Source organism: Somniosus microcephalus, chromosome 2 (genome assembly GCF_052327205.1).
Source record: "Somniosus microcephalus isolate GS21.2 chromosome 2, FLI_Smic_1.0, whole genome shotgun sequence".
Classification (NCBI taxonomy): domain Eukaryota; kingdom Metazoa; phylum Chordata; class Chondrichthyes; order Squaliformes; family Somniosidae; genus Somniosus; species Somniosus microcephalus.
Window position 1 is genome coordinate 323,356,626 of NC_140988.1, and position 20,178 is coordinate 323,376,803.

The 20,178-nt window shown below is 44.4% G+C and overlaps 1 protein-coding gene across 7 annotated transcripts in view; it reads right to left on the reverse strand.

The window, feature by feature from the left end:
• Positions 1 to 20,178, reverse strand: part of wdr7 (WD repeat domain 7) — an 836,682-nt gene that overhangs the window by 609,108 nt on the left and 207,396 nt on the right. For all 7 annotated transcript variants that reach the window (XR_015074758.1, XM_085974490.1, XM_085974481.1 and 4 more), the window contains one exon: positions 11,767 to 11,981. Coding sequence is in view for 6 of the 7 variants with exons in the window: in XM_085974490.1 (XP_085830616.1) it covers positions 11,767 to 11,981 (215 nt within the window). In the remaining variant the exon portion in view is untranslated. The remainder of the gene's footprint in view (positions 1 to 11,766; positions 11,982 to 20,178) is intronic.

Consider the following 20,178-nt stretch of genomic DNA (forward strand, 5'->3'; position numbering starts at 1 on the left):
ACTCTCTCTCCCTTCCCCCACTCTCTCTCCTTCCCCCTCTCTCTCTCCTTCCCCCTCTCTCTCTCTCGCTCTCTCCTTCCCCCTCTCTCCTTCCCCCTCTCTCTCTCCTCCCCCCTCTCTCTCTCGTCCCCCCTCTCTCTCTCGCACTCTCCTTCCCCCCTCTCTCTCTCTCTCTCTCTCTTCTCCCCCCTCTCGCTCTCTCCTTCCCCCTCGCTCTCTCCTTCCCCCCCTCTCTCTCTCCTTCCCCCCCTCTCTCTCTCCTTCCCCCCCTCTCTCTCTCTCCTTCCCCCCTCTCTCTCTCTCTCTCTCTCCTTCCCCCTCTCTCTCTCTCTCCTTCCCCCTCTCTCTCTCTCTCTCTCCTTCCCCCTCTCTCTCTCTCTCTCTCCTTCCCCCTTTCTCTCTCTCTCTCCTTCCCCCCCTCTCTCTCTCTCTCCTTCCCCCCCTCTCTCTCTCTCTCTCTCCTTCCCCCCCTCTCTCTCTCTCTCTCTCCTTCCCCCCCCCTCTCTCTCTCTCTCCTTTCCCCCTCTCTCTCTCTCTCTCTCTCCTTTCCCCCTCTCTCTCTCTCTCTCCTTTCCCCCTCTCTCTCTCTCCTTCCCCCCTCTCTCTCTCTCCTTCCCCCCTCTCTCTCTCCTTCCCCCCTCTCTCTCTCTCTCTCTCCTTCCCCTCTCTCTCTCTCTCCCTTCCCCCACTCTCTCTCTCTCTCTCCCTTCCCCCACTCTCTCTCTCCCTTCCCCCACTCTCTCTCTCCTTCCCCCTCTCTCTCTCTCCTTCCCCCTCTCTCTCTCTCCTTCCCCCTCTCTCAGTTCAGTTCAGTTCAGTTCAAATGCTTTATTGGCATGAATGTTTACAGAGAACCATATTGCCAAAGCTTACATAGCAAAAAGGTACAGTTTTCCAACATTCTGTAGGTGTCAATCGATTTGACATTTGTTGGGTATATACAATATTACTTTTAAACAATATTAATTTTAAACAGTCTTTCTACTTCATTTGGTATGTTCAATATTAATTTTAAACAGTCTTACTTTTAAACAGTCCTCAGGTTGTGACATGTTGTTACATATTTAGCCCCAAGGTATGGTCTGTCTCCTTCTCCTAGGACTAATCTCAATTTTGACAGATCATCCAATTCCTTGAAATCTGGGGTTGTTTGGCTTAGCTTGTTGAATAATATGTTTCTTGATGTGTTGAATTTTTCGCATTTTAGGAGGAAATGCATTTCTGTTTCAACCTCGCCAGCCAGACATTGATCGCATATTCTATTCTCTCTAGGCTGCCAGGATTTCTTGTATCTGCCTTTTTCAATTTCCAGTTGGTGGTCGCTTAGTCTGTACCTGGTGAGGGTCTGTCTCTGTTTTGTGTCTCTGATGGTCGTGAGGTAGTCTGCCAGTTTATATTCTCTTTTTAGGGCCCGGTAACATTCTAATCTGCTTTGGCTTTCGGTTATTTTGTTCCAATGTTCCAGGTAGGTTTCTTTGCATTTTTTAATGATTTGGTTCACTCGGATTGGTGTTTGGGCGGCTGTGTTGGTCTGGGGCTGGTCAGGGTCCGGCTGAGTACTTAGTTTCCGTAGCAGCTGACTCAGGGGACTCTTTTCTGGGTTTAGCTCTTGGGTCTGAAAGGCTTTGAAATGAAGGGTGTCTGGGGAGCTAGATTTGAGGTGATTTAGGAAGTTTAGTGCTCGTTTTTGGATGTTTATTATCAGTGGGTATCTGCCTAGTTCGGCTCTGCATGCATTTGTTGGCGTTTTCCTTTGGGTGCGAAGGATGCTTCGGCAGAATTCTGCATGTAGGGCTTCTATTGTATGTTTTTCCCATTTAGTGTAGCTTTGGTGATTTAGCGGGCCCCATACTTCACTACCGTACAGTGCAATGGGCAGGATTATGCTGTCAAATATTTTGAGCCAGATTTTGATTGGGATTTGGATGTTGTAGAATTTTCTTTTTATTGCATATAGGGCTCTTCGGGCTTTTTCTTTTAGTGCATTCACTGCTATGCTGAAGCTCCCTGATGCTGTAATAGTTAGACCAAGGTAGGTGTAGCTCATAGTGTGTCCTATAGTGGTATCACTGAGGGTAAACTGGTATTTGTTTTCCTGACATCTGGGCCTTTTTTGAAAAATCATGATGTTGGTTTTCTTTAGATTTACTGTTAGAGCCCAATTTTGGCAGTATTTGTCGAGTAGGTCTAGTTGTTGCTGTAATCCCTGTTCTGTGGGAGACAGCAGAACCAGGTCGTCCGCATAGAACAGGGATTTCACTTCTCCATCTAGGAGACGGAGACCTGGTGACTCGCTTTGCTCCAGCATGTCTGCTAATTCATTTATGTATATGTTGAACAGGGTCGGGCTCAAATTGCAGCCCTGCCGGACGCCTCTCTCTCTCTCTCTCTCTCCTTCCCCCTGTCTCTCTCTCTCTCTCTCTCCCCTTCCCCCTCTCTCTCTCTCTCTCCTTCCCCCTCTCTCTCTCTCTCTCCTTCCCCCTCTCTCTCTCTCTCTCCTTCCCCCTCTCTCTCTCTCTCTCCTTCCCCCTCTCTCTCTCTCTCTCCTTCCCCCTCTCTCTCTCGCTCTCTCCTTCCCCCTCTCTCTCCTTCCCCCTCTCTCTCCTCCCCCTCTCTCTCCTCCCCCCTCTCTCTCTCGCACTCTCCTTCCCCCCCTCTCTCTCTCGCTCTCTCCTTCCCCCTCGCTCTCTCCTTCCCCCTCTCTCTCTCTCCCTTCCCCCACTCTCTCTCTCCCTTCCCCCTCTCTCTCTCTCCTTCCCCCTCTCTCTCTCTCTCTCTCTCTCCTTCCCCCTGTCTCTCTCTCTCTCTCTCTCCCCTTCCCCCTCTCTCTCTCTCTCTCCTTCCCCCTCTCTCTCTCTCTCCTTCCCCCTCTCTCTCTCTCTCTCCTTCCCCCTCTCTCTCTCTCTCTCCTTCCCCCTCTCTCTCTCGCTCTCTCCTTCCCCCTCTCTCTCCTTCCCCCTCTCTCTCCTCCCCCTCTCTCTCCTCCCCCCTCTCTCTCCTCCCCCCTCTCTCTCTCGCACTCTCCTTCTCCCCCTCTCTCTCTCGCTCTCTCCTTCCCCCTCGCTCTCTCCTTCCCCCCCTCTCTCTCTCTCCCTTCCCCCACTCTCTCTCTCCCTTCCCCCACTCTCTCTCTCCTTCCCCCTCTCTCTCTCTCCTTCCCCCTCTCTCTCTCTCTCCTTCCCCCCGTCTCTCTCTCTCTCTCTCTCCCCTTCCCCCTCTCTCTCTCTCTCTCCTTCCCCCTCTCTCTCTCTCTCCTTCCCCCTCTCTCTCTCTCTCTCCTTCCCCCTCTCTCTCTCGCTCTCTCCTTCCCCCTCTCTCCTCCCCCCTCTCTCTCCTCCCCCCTCTCTCTCTCGCACTCTCCTTCCCCCCCTCTCTCTCTCGCTCTCTCCTTCCCCCCCTCTCGCTCTCTCCTTCCCCCCCCCTCTCGCTCTCTCCTTCCCCCCCTCTCGCTCTCTCCTTCCCCCCCTCTCTCTCTCTCCTTCCCCCCCTCTCTCTCTCTCCTTCCCCCCCTCTCTCTCTCCTTCCCCCCCTTTCTCTCTCTCCTTCCCCCCCTCTCTCTCTCTCCTTCCCCCCCTCTCTCTCTCTCCTTCCCCCCCTCTCTCTCTCACCTTCCCCCTCTCTCTCTCTCCTTCCCCCCCTCTCTCTCTCTCCTTCCCCCCCTCTCTCTCTCTCCTTCCCCCCCTCTCTCTCTCTCCTTCCCCCCCTCTCTCTCTCTCCTTCCCCCCCTCTCTCTCTCTCCTTCCCCCCCTCTCTCTCTCTCCTTCCCCCCCTCTCTCTCTCTCCTTCCCCCCCTCTCTCTCTCCTTCCCCCCCTCTCTCTCTCTCCTTCCCCCCCTCTCTCTCTCTCCTTCCCCCCCCTCTCTCTCTCTCCTTCCCCCCCTCTCTCTCTCTCCTTCCCCCCCTCTCTCTCTCTCCTTCCCCCCCTCTCTCTCTCTCCTTCCCCCCTCTCTCTCTCTCCTTCCCCCCTCTCTCTCTCTCTCCTTCCCCCTCTCTCTCTCTCTCCTTCCCCCTCTCTCTCTCTCCTTCCCCCTCTCTCTCTCTCCTTCCCCCTCTCTCTCTCTCCTTCCCCCTCTCTCTCTCTCCTTCCCCCTCTCTCTCTCTCCTTCCCCCCCTCTCTCTCTCCTTCCCCCTCTCTCTCTCTCCTTCCCCCTCTCTCTCTCTCCCCTTCCCCCTCTCTCTCTCCTTCCCCCTCTCTCTCTCTCCTTCCCCCTCTCTCTCTCTCCTTCCCCCCCTCTCTCTCTCTCCTTCCCCCCCTCTCTCTCTCTCCTTCCCCCCCTCTCTCTCTCTCCTTCCCCCCCTCTCTCTCTCCTTCCCCCCCTCTCTCTCTCTCTCTCTCCTTCCCCCCTCTCTCTCTCTCTCCTTCCCCCCCTCTCTCTCCTTCCCCCCCTCTCTCTCTCTCCTTCCCCCCCTCTCTCTCTCTCCTTCCCCCCCCTCTCTCTCTCCTTCCCCCCCCTCTCTCTCTCTCCTTCCCCCCCTCTCTCTCTCTCCTTCCCCCCCTCTCTCTCTCTCCTTCCCCTCTCCTCTCCTCCCCCCCCTCTCTCTCTCCTTCCCCCCCCTCTCTCCTCTCTCCATACCCCCCCCCTCTCTCTCTCTCCTTCCCCCCTCTCTCTCTCTCCTTCCCCCCCTCTCTCTCTCTCCTTCCCCCCCTCTCTCACTCATCCCTTCCACCTCTCTCTCATCCTCCCATCTCTCTCTCCTTCCCCCCCTCTCTCTCTCCTACCCCCCACACACACTCACCTTCCCCCCACTCACTCTCTCCTTCCCCCCACTCTCTCACTCCTTCCCCCCCACTCACTCTCACCTACCCCCCCCTCAACACTCTCACCTTCCCCCCCTCTCTCTCTCTCCTTCCCCCCCTCACTCTCTCTCCTTCCCCCCCTCTCTCTCTCTCCTTCCCCCCCATCTCTCTCTCTCCTTCCCCCCCTCTCTCTCTCTCCTTCCCCCCCTCTCTCTCTCTCCTTCCCCCCCTCTCTCTCTCTCCTTCCCCCCCCTCTCTCTCTCTCCTTCCCCCCTCTCTCTCTCTCCTTCCCCCCCTCTCTCTCTCTCCTTCCCCCCCTCTCTCTCTCTCCTTCCCCCCCTCTCTCTCTCTCCTTCCCCCCCTCTCTCTCTCTCCTTCCCCCCCTCTCTCTCCTTCCCCCCTCTCTCTCTCTCCTTCCCCCCCTCTCTCTCTCTCCTTCCCCCCCTCTCTCTCTCTCCTTCCCCCCCTCTCTCTCTCTCCTTCCCCCCCTCTCTCTCTCCTTCCCCCCCTCTCTCTCTCCTTCCCCCTCTCTCTCTCTCCTTCCCCCTCTCTCTCTCTCCTTCCCCCTCTCTCTCTCTCCTTCCCCCTCTCTCTCTCTCCTTCCCCCTCTCTCTCTCTCCTTCCCCCTCTCTCTCTCTCCTTCCCCCTCTCTCTCTCTCCTTCCCCCTCTCTCTCTGTCTCTCCTTCCCCCCTCTCTCTCTCTCCTTCCCCTCTCTCTCTCTCCTTCCCCCTCTCTCTCCTTCCCCCTCCCTCTCCTTCCCCCTCTCCATTAACAAAAAACAAAGTTAAAGAACCACCTCCTGGGTGCTTAGGAAGAGTTCTTCAATCCCAACAGTCTCATAAACAGTTTTATAAACATGGTACAGGGTTCTTGAGTTCCCGCGGCACCGCCAGGCACTCCAGCTAGTTAACAGTAAAAGGGTTGTCAGTGGAGCCAATTAGGGACCAAAATGGAGAACTATTGGTGGAGGCAGAAGACATGGCTGAGGTACTAAATGAGTACTTTGCATCGCTGTTTACCAAGTTAGAGGACTTTGCCAAAGCTGTGGTAAACGAGGAGGTTGCCGGGATAGTGGATGAGATCAAAATAGATAGAGAGGTACTAGGAGGGCTAGTAGTACTTCACAAAGATCAAGTCAGCCGGTCCAGATAGGATGCATCCTAGGTTGCTGAGAGAAGTAAGGGTAGAAATTGCGGAGGTGCTGGCCACAATCTTCTAATCCTCCTTAGATACAGGGGTGGTGCCAAAGGACTGGAGGATTTCAAACGTTGCACCCTTGTTCAAAAAAGGGGAGAAGGACAAATCTGGCAATTACAGGCCAGTCAGTTTAATATCGGTGATGGGGAAGCTTTTAGAAACAATAATCTGGGTGAAAATTAACAGCCATTTGGACAAGCAAATCATGTTTGACTAATTTGATTGAGTTTTTTGATGAGGTAACAGGGAGGGTGGATGAGGGCACTGCAGTTGGTGTTGTGTATGTGGACTTTCAAAACGTGTTTGATAAAGTACTACATATTAGGCTTGTCAGCAAAATTGAAACCCATGGGATAAAAGGGACAGTAGCAGCATGGATACAAAATTGGCTAAGGGATAGAAAACAGAGAGTTGTGGTGAATGGCTGTTTTTCCAGAGTGGAGGGATGTATACAGTGGAGTTCCCCAAGGTTCATTACTGGGGCCACTGCTGTATTTGATAAACATTAATGGCTTGGACTTGGGGGTACAGGGCACAATTTTGAAATTTGCAGATGACACGAAACTTGTTAGTGTAGTAAACACTGAGGAAGATAGTAATTGACTCAAGAAGACACAGACAGGTTGGTGGAATGGGTGGACACTTCGCAGATGAAACTCAACGCAGAAAGTGTGAGGTGATACATTTTGGTAGGAAGAATGAGGAGACAATACATGCTAAATGGTACAATTTTAAAAGGGGTGCAAGAAGAGACACATCTGGGGGGTGCATGTGCACAAATCTTTGAAGATGGCAAGACAGGTTAACAAAAGCAGTTAATAAAGCATATGGGAATCTGAGATTTATACTGTAAATAGAGGTACAAAGTGCAAAAGCCAGGAAGTTATGCTAAACCTATATAAAACACTAGTTCGGCCCCAGCTGGAGTATTGTGTCCAATTCTGGGCACCACACTTTAGGAAGGATGTGAATGCTTTGGAGAGGGTACAGGAGAGATTTACTAGAATGGTTCCAGAGATGAGGGATTACAGTTACATGGATAGACTGGAGAAGCTGGGGTTGTTCTCCTTAGTGCAGAGAAGCCTAAGAGGAGATTTGATAGAGGTGTTCAAAATCATGAAGGGCTTAGATAGAGTCAATAAAGATAAACTGTTTCCAAGGGTCACTAACCAGAGGGCACAGATTTAAGGTGTTTGGCAAAAGAAGCAGAAGCAACATGAGGAAAAACTTTTTTACGCAGCGACTGGTTAGGATTTGGAATGAACTGCCTGAGAGGGTGGTGGATACAGATTTAATAGTGGCCTTCAAAAGGGAATTGGATAAATACTTGAAGGAGAAAAAATTGCAGGGATATGGAGAAAGAGCGGAGGAGTGGGACTAACTGGGTTGCTCTTCGAAAGAGTCGGTGCAGACTCGATGGGCCAAATGGCCTCCTTCTGTGATATACTATTCTAAGATTCTACGATCTGTGACTCTGTCTTGAAGAAAATAAATCTTCACATAAGGCAACACAGCTAGCTATACCCACATATTTTCTTTTAGGATAATGGAAATATTTTGAAATCTACATTTTAGCAGCTCATTTATTACATGTAACTTCTTTGTGAGGCAAACACTAAATAAAGATACCAGTAACATAAACACTCAAAAACCAACAGTTCATTCTAAATTTTTCTGCCTCAAGATCATGTGTAACCAACAATGGGAGAAAACAGCATCTGATTTATTGATTCTATAAGCACCTTCAGTCCAACTGTGCAACTAGTCTGATTTCGTCTCAGCTTTCAGTTCACCCTCAAACCTATCTGATTCTGACAGTCTCCAATTCTGCTGTACAAATGATTTGATTGGCTCGTATCAACAATCCTCGGAGAAGAAAAGCTCATTTTTCCTGATGAAATGCTGAGTCTCAACTTTAAACATTGACAATTGACAATATAACAAAAATCCTACCAAAGTGCACCACATTTTGATTTCTCACATCTACGAACATATAGGAAACTAAACTAAATCTCCAAGTATAACTGCCAGACTTGTTTAAATCAGAAAGAAATGACGACTTTAGGAATACTACAATTGATTCTGCTCAATTAGCCTCCAACACTCTTTATTCCTAAAGCCATTATTATATATACCAAGTCATAAAACTGTAACAACCCATTTTTACTGTGACAGAAGAATCTTTCTGAGAGAGAAACTCAAAAAATAAAATTACAGTCGTCATTTTTATTCTCAACATGTACAGCAAATAGCAAATTCAGAGCTGAACTGCACACATGAAACTTAGGCACAGCAAACACCACACTGTTGACTAGTTGTGTATTGTCTTTTGCTGCATCAGATTGAGAAGGAACAGGGCCTCGGTATACACAGATGTCAAGTAGATTAAGAAAAATGAGTTTTTTGTTGCATTAGTACCAATGATTACTTAATTTCTATCCTAATAAATCTACCTAATAAGTCAACAGGAGGAAATTTTAGGGTTCGAAATGTTAAGTTAAATAACTTCCTGAATTGCTAAAAATGTACTTCCATTTATAATAAATAATTAAATATAGTTTTCATTTGGCATAAATAAACCAAGTTTCATTTCCAGTATAAGTCAATACATAAATAGTTTTAGTTTTTATGTTATAAATTCAGAATTATACATACTTCAGAAGTGATGGTTATAGAGCTTATAAAAATAATTGTTGTTTCCTTATTTTGTTACATAAACAAAGAAAAAGGCAATCAAACCAATTCAATAAACTCATATTATCTAATAGAAAACCCATGTCGAGTCATTACATCATTTCATCTAGATCATCCCCAGCACGTTCAAACTAGAAATACTGGAAAGATGTTCGGTAGCCAGAGGACACAGATTTAAGATAATTGGCTAAAGAACCAGAGGGGAGATGAAGATAAATTTGTTTTCGCAGCGAGTTGTTATGATCTGGAATACACTTCCTGAAAGGGTGATGGAAGCAAATTCAATAGTAACTTTCAAAAGGGAATTGGATAAATACTTCAAAAGGAAGAATTGGCAGGGCTATGGGGAAGGAACAGGAAAGTGAGGCCTATTGGCTAGCTCTTTCAAACAGCCAGCACAGGCACAATGGGACAAATTACCTCCTTCTGTGCTGTATTATTCTATGATTCTATGAAATAATTTTAATCATCATGAAACACTAGAAATATGACTTTGGGTACTGTTGCACCTAAAATTTTTGGTGTAAATTTGCAGCCCACTCAGAACTGGCGTAAATCAGGAAACCTGCATTCTATGCTCTTTTTTGCCTGGGGCCTGAGCTATATTAATGAGTGTCGAGGCTTTCAGTGGAGGTTTCGCTGAATCATTACAAAAGATCGAGGAATCTTGGGCATAGCATAAAAATCGGCTCAAGTCACTTGTACGCAAATTTCCTCATCTTTTATGCTGAAAATCGGCATGACGCCTTTGTTTCAATCTAAATTTCGAGAAAACTCCAGGTGTATTTTCCCCACCCTCCAGCAAGGCATTTAACCCAATTTCAGTAGAGAAATAACACAATATAATGTCATATTCGACACAATCACAGGCAGTGGGGATGACTGGATAAACTGCCCAGCACTTGCTAAACAATCAACTGGGAAATTAAGAAGAAAATATGGAACTGTAAGAAAACAGTTGAATGCATGAATGCCAACTATTAAAAAGTGATCAGGACAGCTATCTTCTTTCAGGCCAATAGCCAAATTGTCAAGACAGCACAGATGCCCAACCAAAACATATTTAGAAAAAACATTCATGTGACTACTGGAGATCTGCCAAAGCATCACATGAAATGGTGTTGAATCATACAGCTCAGTGGAGTTTTAGATTTGATCATCAATTTGCCGTTGGCTTATTTCAGCCAGGGTGGCTGTGGGGCCACTATAATTGGCTTCAGTATTTAATATCCCGGGTCAGGAGGGAGGGGTAGGAAAGAGAAGAGAATGGAGTCAGGAGGTAGTAGCCAGTGTTCCTGCCCAATTGTTATCTAGCGACTCCTATAAAAAAAGAGTGCATGTGTGTACACAGACAGACAGCATCAAGCTCATCTCTGGATCTACACTAAATAAATGCGAATTCACATTTGTTAACTATAGCAATGCTATACATGACTGAAATGTGGGAAAACTAGGCAAGAGATACAGCAAGCAGAAAAACGTATTTTATCTTTCAGTAATCTGTAAATTTTTCTGGGTCAATCATTTCTGATTTATAAGGAACTGTAACAATTTGTATCATAATCTATTTATAATCCAGAGCCAAGGCTCAACCAATACAAAGGCATTAAATTGTCCAGTTAGAACTGCTGCTGTATTAGAATGTTGCAAATAAAATTTACTTATCACTTCAGGTAATGATTCAAAAAAAATCAGTCGGGCTTCTTTAACTAGAAAACTTGATAAAAAAAGATTACATTTTGTAGGTCTGAAGATGAAGTCAATTGCAAACAAAACTCAACAGTTAACCCTGAGGTTTACCAACAGTCTGTAAAACAAAAACCCATCTTCAAGAAACTGTACATCTGACATTTGATAAAACCTCTGCATTTGAGTAGTGCAAAAATAGTACCACATCCCCAAAAAGATCAAAACCACTACTTCACGCCAATAAATCTCTAGGGAGTTACTTTTTAAAATCCTGCAAATTCAACGCATTTGCTCATAATCTGTGAGCTTCCTGTAGTCTATTTCATGAGCTATTTTAACATATCCTCATTTCTAATGCATAGTCTCCTGACAGAAGCAGGAAACCCCTCTCACCAACAGGGTGTCACTTTTCTATTATTCTCCAAGAGATCTCATGTCTTTCAACAGTAGCTTTAATCTCTGTACAGCATTGTTTCAAAATCCATGATAATGGCTACATACGTTTTTCATAAAGTGATTAATCCTTCATCTTCATAATTGTTACCACATTGGTAAAGACATAATTGCAACTGCTCTAGCCCCCAACAAGCCTTTACAGACCATATATTTTCATGTTTGGAAGCCTGAGTCATTTCTAACGCTATTATCTCTAATTGCACTATAAAACAGTGCTATTAAAAATTCACAGCAGAAAATAAAAGTGGGACTTGTAATTGTAACACTACATATAATGCATGTGGTGAATAACAACATCAAGTAAATCACCTAAAGGTTACAGAAAAATGCTGTATTGCAAATCTGTTGATTCACTTTTAAACACATTTATTTACAACTCATATTTGGCACTGAAGAAGAGCTCTTTGCTTTCCTGCTTTGCCATTAGAATTAACATTTTCCATATTCTGCATAATGCAAACAAAATGAGATACAAATCAATTTAACTTTGGCACTCATTTAAAATGCTACAATAGCCTAAAGAGAAAGTAATATTTTTTAAAAATGAATCTTAATTTTACATGTGCAAGCTTTGCTCATGGTCAATGTTCCCTTTTCTTCTCTATGCTCCAAATATACCACCAGACATACATTTCCTGCTCCCTACATCCACTGTGTTGAAATCCAGATTCACTGCACCAGTTTATCCTCCAACTAATCAGTTCCCAGAATCCTAATATTGTGGAACTCATAACCACCTTCAGTTTTCCCTTCCACAATCTATAACCTTAATAAGCTTGGCATCACTTACTGATTTATCCCATTTTCTTCAATCTTGGTGGTGCCCTGCAAAATAGGCGTTGACCTTCATCTAAGTTTTAAAAATTCCTTCCATTGCCCATCAAGGCATTTCATGCAAATTCACGAAAATCTAAATCAATTTCAATTAGAATTGGGCATATTGTAACTGTCAAATATAGTTGCAGAGGGAATGATGTTAGAATTTAAAATACCTTATCAGCAGCTTCAGAGGCCAGAAGGTTGGTAGCAAGTGTCTGCAGCTTGTGGTGCGCCATATGTTTCAAAGCGGTGAGGCTCCGTCGAGTCATGGCCTGTTTCAGGTTTACAGCAGGGTGACTTAGAGTATCTACAGCAGCTGGAACAGCTTCATCGCAGGCATTCAAGATTTCTACTGCAGTAATTCCCATTACACAGCGGTCTAATGCACCTGTAGAAAAAAAGGAAAAATCAGTGACACAAAAAAGGAAAAATCTGTGCAGTTGCCATTATCACTCTTTTCAAAAACAGGAGTTTGTGCAAACAAAGGCAGGGTGCCAAAGATACTGATTGTACATTGCCTGTGAAAAGTGCTGGGGATGTGACCATGCATTTCACATTTTGTTCTTTCTTTAGATGATTATATTGCACGCCATACCTGTTTCAGTTTCAACATTTTCATATTTTTGTAAATTGCTGCAATCTATGGTGTTGTATGGAATAAATGCAGACATCCCAATTCAGATTTGAAGTTACTTTGTTTTCTGCTCAAGTGCAGTATTCAAACAAATCTAAACATTAAAAATGTACAACTGTGTAAAACTCATTAATAAGGGCATCCTATGTGCCAAGTTCCAAATTTCTCTTTTCACATGTCCATTTTTCCAAATGACCAGACCAAGTTTGCACCAGCATCTTGACTCCAGAGGCATAACTGTCAATAGACACAGCAGATGTCATTACTTTCATCGTCAACCATGCTTCTTTCTCCTGACCCCCATGTTTTGTTACAAAATGAGCCACCGGGGAATTAGCATGGTTCAGCAGATTTTCTCTCAATGTTTATTCTTTTGCTTCAACTCAAACTTGGATAAAAAGGGTTCATTGGTGATACTTTTAAGAACCTCCCTTGAGCTTTAAAAAACCATGGCAACTGAGCGACTTCTGACCTCGTGGCCTTTAACCTAACAGGGTGGTGGGCTGTAAAGAATGGGTTCTGCCAGTGGCAAGTGAACTGGAGTTGGAGGTGGGGGAGGGTCCAGACAAGTTGGCTTTGGAGAAGCGCTGCTGGGTAAAAAGTTGACAATGAAAGGAACACCTGATGCCATTTCATTCAGGAACAATTAAAAGTCAAGGAGAAGAGGTGGAAAGGTCACCAAAGATAAAACGAGGAGATAGATTTCCAATATGTACCTTGGTGTGGACATGCCTTACTTCCACATGTTAGAGCAGCCAGGATACCCTTTTTTTTAAAAACAAATCTACAAATTGGATGACCTTATAAATAAATGTCATTGTTGTACATTATTAATTTTAAGATTCATTTGAACACTTTGATTTTGAACACAAAACAAGGTACAGTAACTTCAAACCTACTCAAAATGTCTGTATTTTGAATTGCAATTACACAAAGCCATGATCATAACAAACATCTTTCTTGCACGTAGAATTTCATCAACAGCCAGAGCAGTGCCATGATTACCAACAAATCTGACTATGCTCATCATGGCGACAACAATGGTGGTCCTTTTAAAACTAATGGCCCAGAATTTGCAGTCGGGATGACAGCGAACTGGCAGCATTCACCGTTATTCTGCCTTTGAAACTGACCGTAACTTCGGGATTTGGAGCATGTGCAGGCACATGCGAAAATTCCGAAGTTGCAGTCAGCACTGACAGCCCCGAAACAGGCTGCGCAATCTATGTAATCAGCCAATTCATTGAAACTGACGAAAACTTCAGCTCTTCCGTAATAAGTACGCTGTTAAATTCCCCGCTAAAAGGTAGACCAAAGGAATTAGGTGTAACTGGGGTTTTGACAGTGTTATTACTGCTAAATATTTGTTAAGGACCTGGAAAACTAATTTTAATTTTGTGCAGTGTGAAATTTGTCCATTTTAATAAAAATTTTAATTTTTAAGAAACTTTTCAAAACATTTGTTAAAGTTTGTTCATCTTTATTTCGGGTTTGCCTTTTCCCCATGTGACAGCCCTGATCTAGAATTGTAAGAGCTTACTCACTTGCTTGTTCGCTGTCTGTGAAAATTCTGCCTTTTGATTAGCTGCTAAGACAGCCTGTTGACGTCACAGCAGTTCACACAAGGGCTCCTCACTACAGTCCGTTGAATTGAATTGAAGGTCAGAAAACTCGCGGTACGGGACTGCAATACTTTCCCGAACTCACCCGGAGCCAGTTCGGCAATATAGTGTGCGGCAGCGCCGGGGCTTTCCAACAAGCTGTCCCCGACCAAAATCGGACATGGGAGTCCGGAGCAAAAGGCGTTCGGCTGTCGCCCGGCCAACCGGGTCCAAAGGCCCGCCTGGTTAAACATGAGAACCCCGGGCTCGCTTCGGAGCGACGGGCACCCGGCTTCCCGGTGTCGGACCGACTCCGCTCCGGTACCGACGGATGCCCCTTGCCCGCCGAAGTTCTCGACACAGGGATTTGTGAGATCCTTGTGCAAAGTGCACTTCAGGGCCAGCAGTGAATGCCTTTGCTTCGCTGCTGACTGCAAATTCCTGGCCAATGATTATGTAATAAGTATTTGAATCATAAGGTATAACAAAGACATTATACAAAGTAAATGATTCTTGGAGAGGCACTTGCAATTTAAATTGAGATGGATTTACACTCAGTGCTCTTACACATTAGTTGAGTTTTTGGAAGATGCATTTTTCACATTCGGGGCCACAATAGATTTGTACTCCTAGCTTTGCAAGAATCTGACTGGTCAGGTTCATACGTTTCATTCACTAACTTATTTTAAATCTATATTTATAAAGAACATTAAAATTCAACAATTTATAAAACAACAACACTGACAATCACACTATTGCAATTTTATTCAGGGCAGGATTCCAAATCATACATATGTGATAACCTTTTTCTCTGTGATATTCTGGGAATCCATACATGTTATTTTAGTCAGTCTCATATTCATTCATCCATCTGTGCCACGTACATCTCTCTACCCTGGTACGACAAGGAATATACACCAGGCTTGAGAAATTGGATTATCTCAGCAGGTACCAGGTGACTTAAAAAGGACACTGATTCCAGAGTTCCATATCTTGAAAGAAAACATGGCCAGTTGCTTCCAAAAATATATGCAAGGATGGTCACAGAGTGAAGCCTCAGTCTAAGTTTATCTTGTTCATGGACAACGCAGTAGCCTCTGAACCCTTATGAATAGCAGCTGGCCAATGCTGACCAATTGCTTTTTTGCGAGATAACGTATTAACCAATGAATTTTAAATAGGCAGACGCTGATTATATTTAAGTAGCCTTTATAGAAATGAGTTAAACCAATCTATGGTCCCAAAGATGGATGTGACTTGTCTTTCAAAGCCTTGATCAGTGTGTCAGAACACTAGTAAGAGAAAACATGTCTGCATTTAAATCAAAAATGCTTGCGATACGATACCCTCATGCTTCATCAGTCACAAGCAGGAACTCAATCCCATTCCTGGCAGATCACTGATTAACAAATTTGTTGGATTTGTCAATCACCTCAGTTAATTACCTCAATTAATTGTGATATGCAGGAGGGGAAATAAATAAATCACCTGCTTCCCACTCCTGATCGCTATTCAGTAACCTATGCTATAAAGTGCATGCATTGATGTCAAATAAGGGAAGAATCAAGCTCAGCTGTGATGATCCTCTTAGTAGAATTGTCTGACACCATTCACTGTCTAAGTTTACATCTAAAGACTGAAGTGAGCATCCTGTTGCAAATTTGCATATCTTAGCAAATTTTCAACTTTAAAATAAAAATTTGCAATGCGGTGAGTGTTCTTCAAAAAATAATAAATTGTAGTGCAATTATACTGGCATGGGGTTGGGGGGGGGGGAAGAAACAGGGCTTACAGTTCTCTCTGATTGGCTGCATGTTGTATCAGTCAAGGTTAGTCCCTCCTCTCCATTTACTCCCACATTATTTTGAAGTTGGAGCTGGGGTCCCACTCTTGGTTGGTAAAAGTTCATCCCTTCCTGCTCTAATATAGTCCCAGACATGGCCAGCGCTCTTCCGCTGCCGTGATGGACCGAGCCTGCTCAATCTCACTACAATTACATACCTGCCCACATACTAACTCTGCTGCCAGGGACCCGGCCCATTCCCTCATGTTGCTGCAGCACACCAGCCCACTCCCTCAGCCATGGCTGCACTCCAGCAGATCCTTTCCTTGTTCAGGAGCACACTCTATTCTCATCCCATATTCCTTATATTTTGAATTCTTTCCTTTACAGGGCAACTTCATACAATCTGTATAAAACTAACTGTAGCAATATCATTTTTGAATACAATTTCAGTTTAAGTGTGCTTTAAACTGAATGCATTTTGAAATATAAGTCGAAGAACATCTTCCTTTACAAATATTATTTTTGTGGAAATTCTGATGTTTTTGCGCCAGTTATGCTGGAGTGTGTGACTGTCGATTCTGACTTATGTGTGGATTTCAGTGCCACTCAGTTGACCCCTGCACCATAATACTCTGTGATTGAATTTTGCTAAGGGCTGCCACCTACTGCAGGCCCACAGACAGTGCAGTGTTGCAAATGTCCTTCTCTATCAGCAGTGTGTGATGACTCTTTCCAGCAACTTTCCCAGGCAGCTCAACAGGCTGAGAGGGTGGTAATTGATAGGGTGGTCAGTTCTTAACTTGTGCAGGTACTTCTGCCAGAACCTCAGACAATGTTCTTCCATTGTTTGGAATCCTGATTGCTCAGTTTCTAGATTGTTTGTAGCCTCTTAATCTATAGCTGAATCACTGCACAACAAGTGGAAGATCTTAGAATCATAGAATGATACAGCACAAAAAGAGGCCATTCGGCCCATCGTGTCTGTGCCAGCTCTTTGGTAGAACTATCCAATTAATCCCACTCCCCTGATCTTTCCCCACAGCCCTGTAAATTTTTTCCCTTCAAGTATTTATCCAATTCTTTTTTGAATGTTACTATTGAATCAGCTTCCATCACCCATTCAGGTATTGCATTCCAGATCACAACTCGCTATGTAAAAAAATGTTTCCTCATGTCACCTCTGGTTCTTTTGCCAATCACCTTAAATCTGTGTCCTCTGGTTACCGACCCTTCTGCCACGGGAAACAGTTTCTTCTTATTTACTCTATCAAAACCATTCATGATTTTAAACACCTCTATCAAATCTCCTCTTAACCTTCTCTGCTCTAAGGAGAGCAACCCCAACTATTCCAGTCTCTCCGCATAACTTAAGTCCCTCATCCCTGGTGCCATTCTGGTAAATCTTTTCTGCACCCTCTCCAAGACCGTGACATCCTTCCTAAAGTGTGGTGCCAGAATTGAACACAATACTCCAGCTGAGGCCTAATCAGTGTTTCATAAAGGTTTAGCATAACTTCCTTGCTTTTGTACTCTATTCCTCTATTTATAAAGCCAAGGATCCCATATGCTTTCTTAACATCCTTCTCAACTTGTCCTGCCACCTTCAAAGATTTGTGCACATACAACCCCAGGTGTTTCTGTTCCTGCACCCTCTTTAAAATTGCACCATTTTGTTCATATTCCCTCTCCTAATTCCTCCGACCAAAATGGGCAGGATTGAGCAGATGCAGACTTTGTACAGCTTTAGGGAAGTTCTAGGGCTCACTACATGCTTCTTTTGACAAAGGACTCACAATTGTTCCAGTCTGACTGATGCCTTGACAGTGACATCATCAATTGACATAAATGCAGAACAGGAGTGAGCTGAGTGCAGAGACCTAGGGAACTCCTGCCAGTGGGCAAAACCTGGTGGAAACTGTTGTGCCCACTCGAACACCAATTGTGCACGCTGCCAGAAAATCAGCTCACTGGGGATGCTGAACTGGGAGATGGTGTATCACAGGCTGTTATGCCAAACCTCGTCAAAAGCCTTTTCCCCATCCAAGAATACCACCAATGTGCACTCGTTCTTGTTAAAGGCTCACAGAACGTCGTTAGAGTCTTTGTCTCGTTTGTGGACCATTGTGACGAGAGCTGATTTTCAGCATCTCGGGAAGTAGTGCAGCACTAACAACTGGAAGATCGCGTGTGTCATGGTCATTATTTTGCCGAGGGCCTCACTGAATGTGTATTTGGTGATGCCATCCTCATCTAGGGCATTCTTTTACATGCTGCTTATCCTCAACCAGAGTGTATTAGCAGTAATTGGCTAAGCCATGGCAGCTGCCTTGCTCTTTGGTGCATTATCTTCCCTGTTACTTGCAGGAGCTGTGCTCAGAGGTTGGAATAGTTTTGGTTCTATGAGTAATGCTAAAAAATGCCGGTATCACGATCACAACACTGTGTATACTTGTTCTAGAATGTGCCTTTTCTGGTAATCCCTTTATCCCGCACAGTAAACAGAAGGCTGAATAAGCTGTCAAAAGAAAAAAAAATTCCTGATGTATTCTTATTGACATTTTGAATACTTCTGAATAAAAATAAAAACATGCTTATGCTGTTAGGCGCTGAAATTCAGACCAAAACACTAGCAGACAAAATGAGGTACAGGTTGAGCGTCCCGAATCCGGCAACCTCGGGACCGATGCCAAGCCGGTTTTCGGGTCTTTCTGAACTTCGGAACGTGTTTCTGATGTCCGAAGTCCGGAAACGCCCGAGCCCAGGTTGCGATATTTCTGGACTTCGGACATCAGAAACACGTGCCGAGTCCGGAAATGCCTGGGCCCAGGTTGTGCTATTTCCAGTTTTTGGTAAGCCTCCCTCAGGGTGTCCAGATTCCGGACCCCTGCTACCAATCGCCCCGGAGTCCGGAACATTCCGGAACTCCGGATTTGGGACGCTCAACCTGTACTACATAAATCACAATTCAGAACAAATCAACCATCACTTTCATTCCCACATCCAATATTTGATACTCCACTGGACTTCTCATTTCATGTGTCAGGTACAACAATGCAATGTTCTATTTAGCAATATTGTTACATACCCACTAAATTAGTTTCAAACATCATGCCAGGGCCATCGTTAAAAAAGGTAGTACTGGAGAAATTAATGGGACTGATGGCCTACATCCTAGGGTTTTGAAAGAGTTGGCTATAGAGATAGTGGATGCATTGGTTGTCATTTTCCGAAATTCAATAGATTCTGGAACGGTTCCTGCGAAGTGGAAGGTAGCAAATGTAACCCCACTATTTAATAAAAGGAGGGAGAGAGAAAACGGGGAACTACAGACCAGTTAGCCTGATATCAGTAGTATGTAAAATGCTAAAAACAATTATTAAGGACATGGTAAATAATAATAGGATTTTTTGAGGTTGTAACTAGCAGAATAGATAAGGGGGAACCAGTGGATGTGGTGCACTTGGATTGTCAGAAGGCATTCGATAAGGTGGATTGAGGATTGGTTAACGGACAGAAAACAGAGAGTAGGAATAAATGGGTCATTTTCAGGTTGGCAGGCTATAACTAGTGGGGTACTGCAAGGATCAGTGTTTGGGCCTCAGCTATTCACAATCTACATCAATGATTTGGATGAGGGCACACACTGAGCCTCGGCTCCTGCCAAACTTCTTTTAAGCTCTCTGGAGTAAGTGACACGTACAAGCAAAGAGAAGCACTACTTATGTGGATTTCTCAGTAGCTTAGTTTAGAGATCCTTAACCATGGTGATGGGTTTTCACATTCATCAGACACTCAGCTGACCCAGAAAGAAAACCAAGGGAAATGATCTGTTGTAGTTATCCAGAGTCTCTTGTTATCCTGCTCACTTAATTTGCAATCTTACCTGAAACATCCAAGCAGTGCCAGTCCTCTCATCTTTATGTTCGGTAGATACACATTATTTAGATGGTGAAATATTTGAGATATGTCTCTAATTTGCAGGGAAATGGGGGGGAAATCTGCATAATTGCTGCCCTAAATATTTTTATATTATTGGCACAATCTCATAAATTTTTCATTTTGATTCTCATCAAGACTAGTAGTCAAGAGATTTCTACATTTTCTTACATTAAAACAAATGCTTCAAAAGTTCAGTTTTGTTATTAAAAAAAAAATCACTTCACCTGCAATCAATGTAATTTTTCATTCATTTGACATTGTAACAAGATTGCAAGTTAAATAATACACATGGCCCAGTAGCACAGAAGAAGGAATGCTGATTTCAAATCCAAAGGTTGATCACAGGTTCAAGTGTCGAGGGCTACGAGACACTTGAATCTGCCAGACTAAATCATGGTGCATTTTGTTAGTCTTCAGTCGAATGTCAGCTAGAATGCCTCAAGAGTATGAAGTTTTCCAGCTTTGGTAATGAAAAAAATTGCTATTTTTCATCTGACTAAAAAGCATGACTGATGCCAGGTGATTATGGTATCAGTGGCAGTTACAAAATCCTACATCTATTCTAAAATAAAAACAGAAAATGCTGGAAATACTCAGCAGGTCAGGCAACATCTGTGGAGAGAGA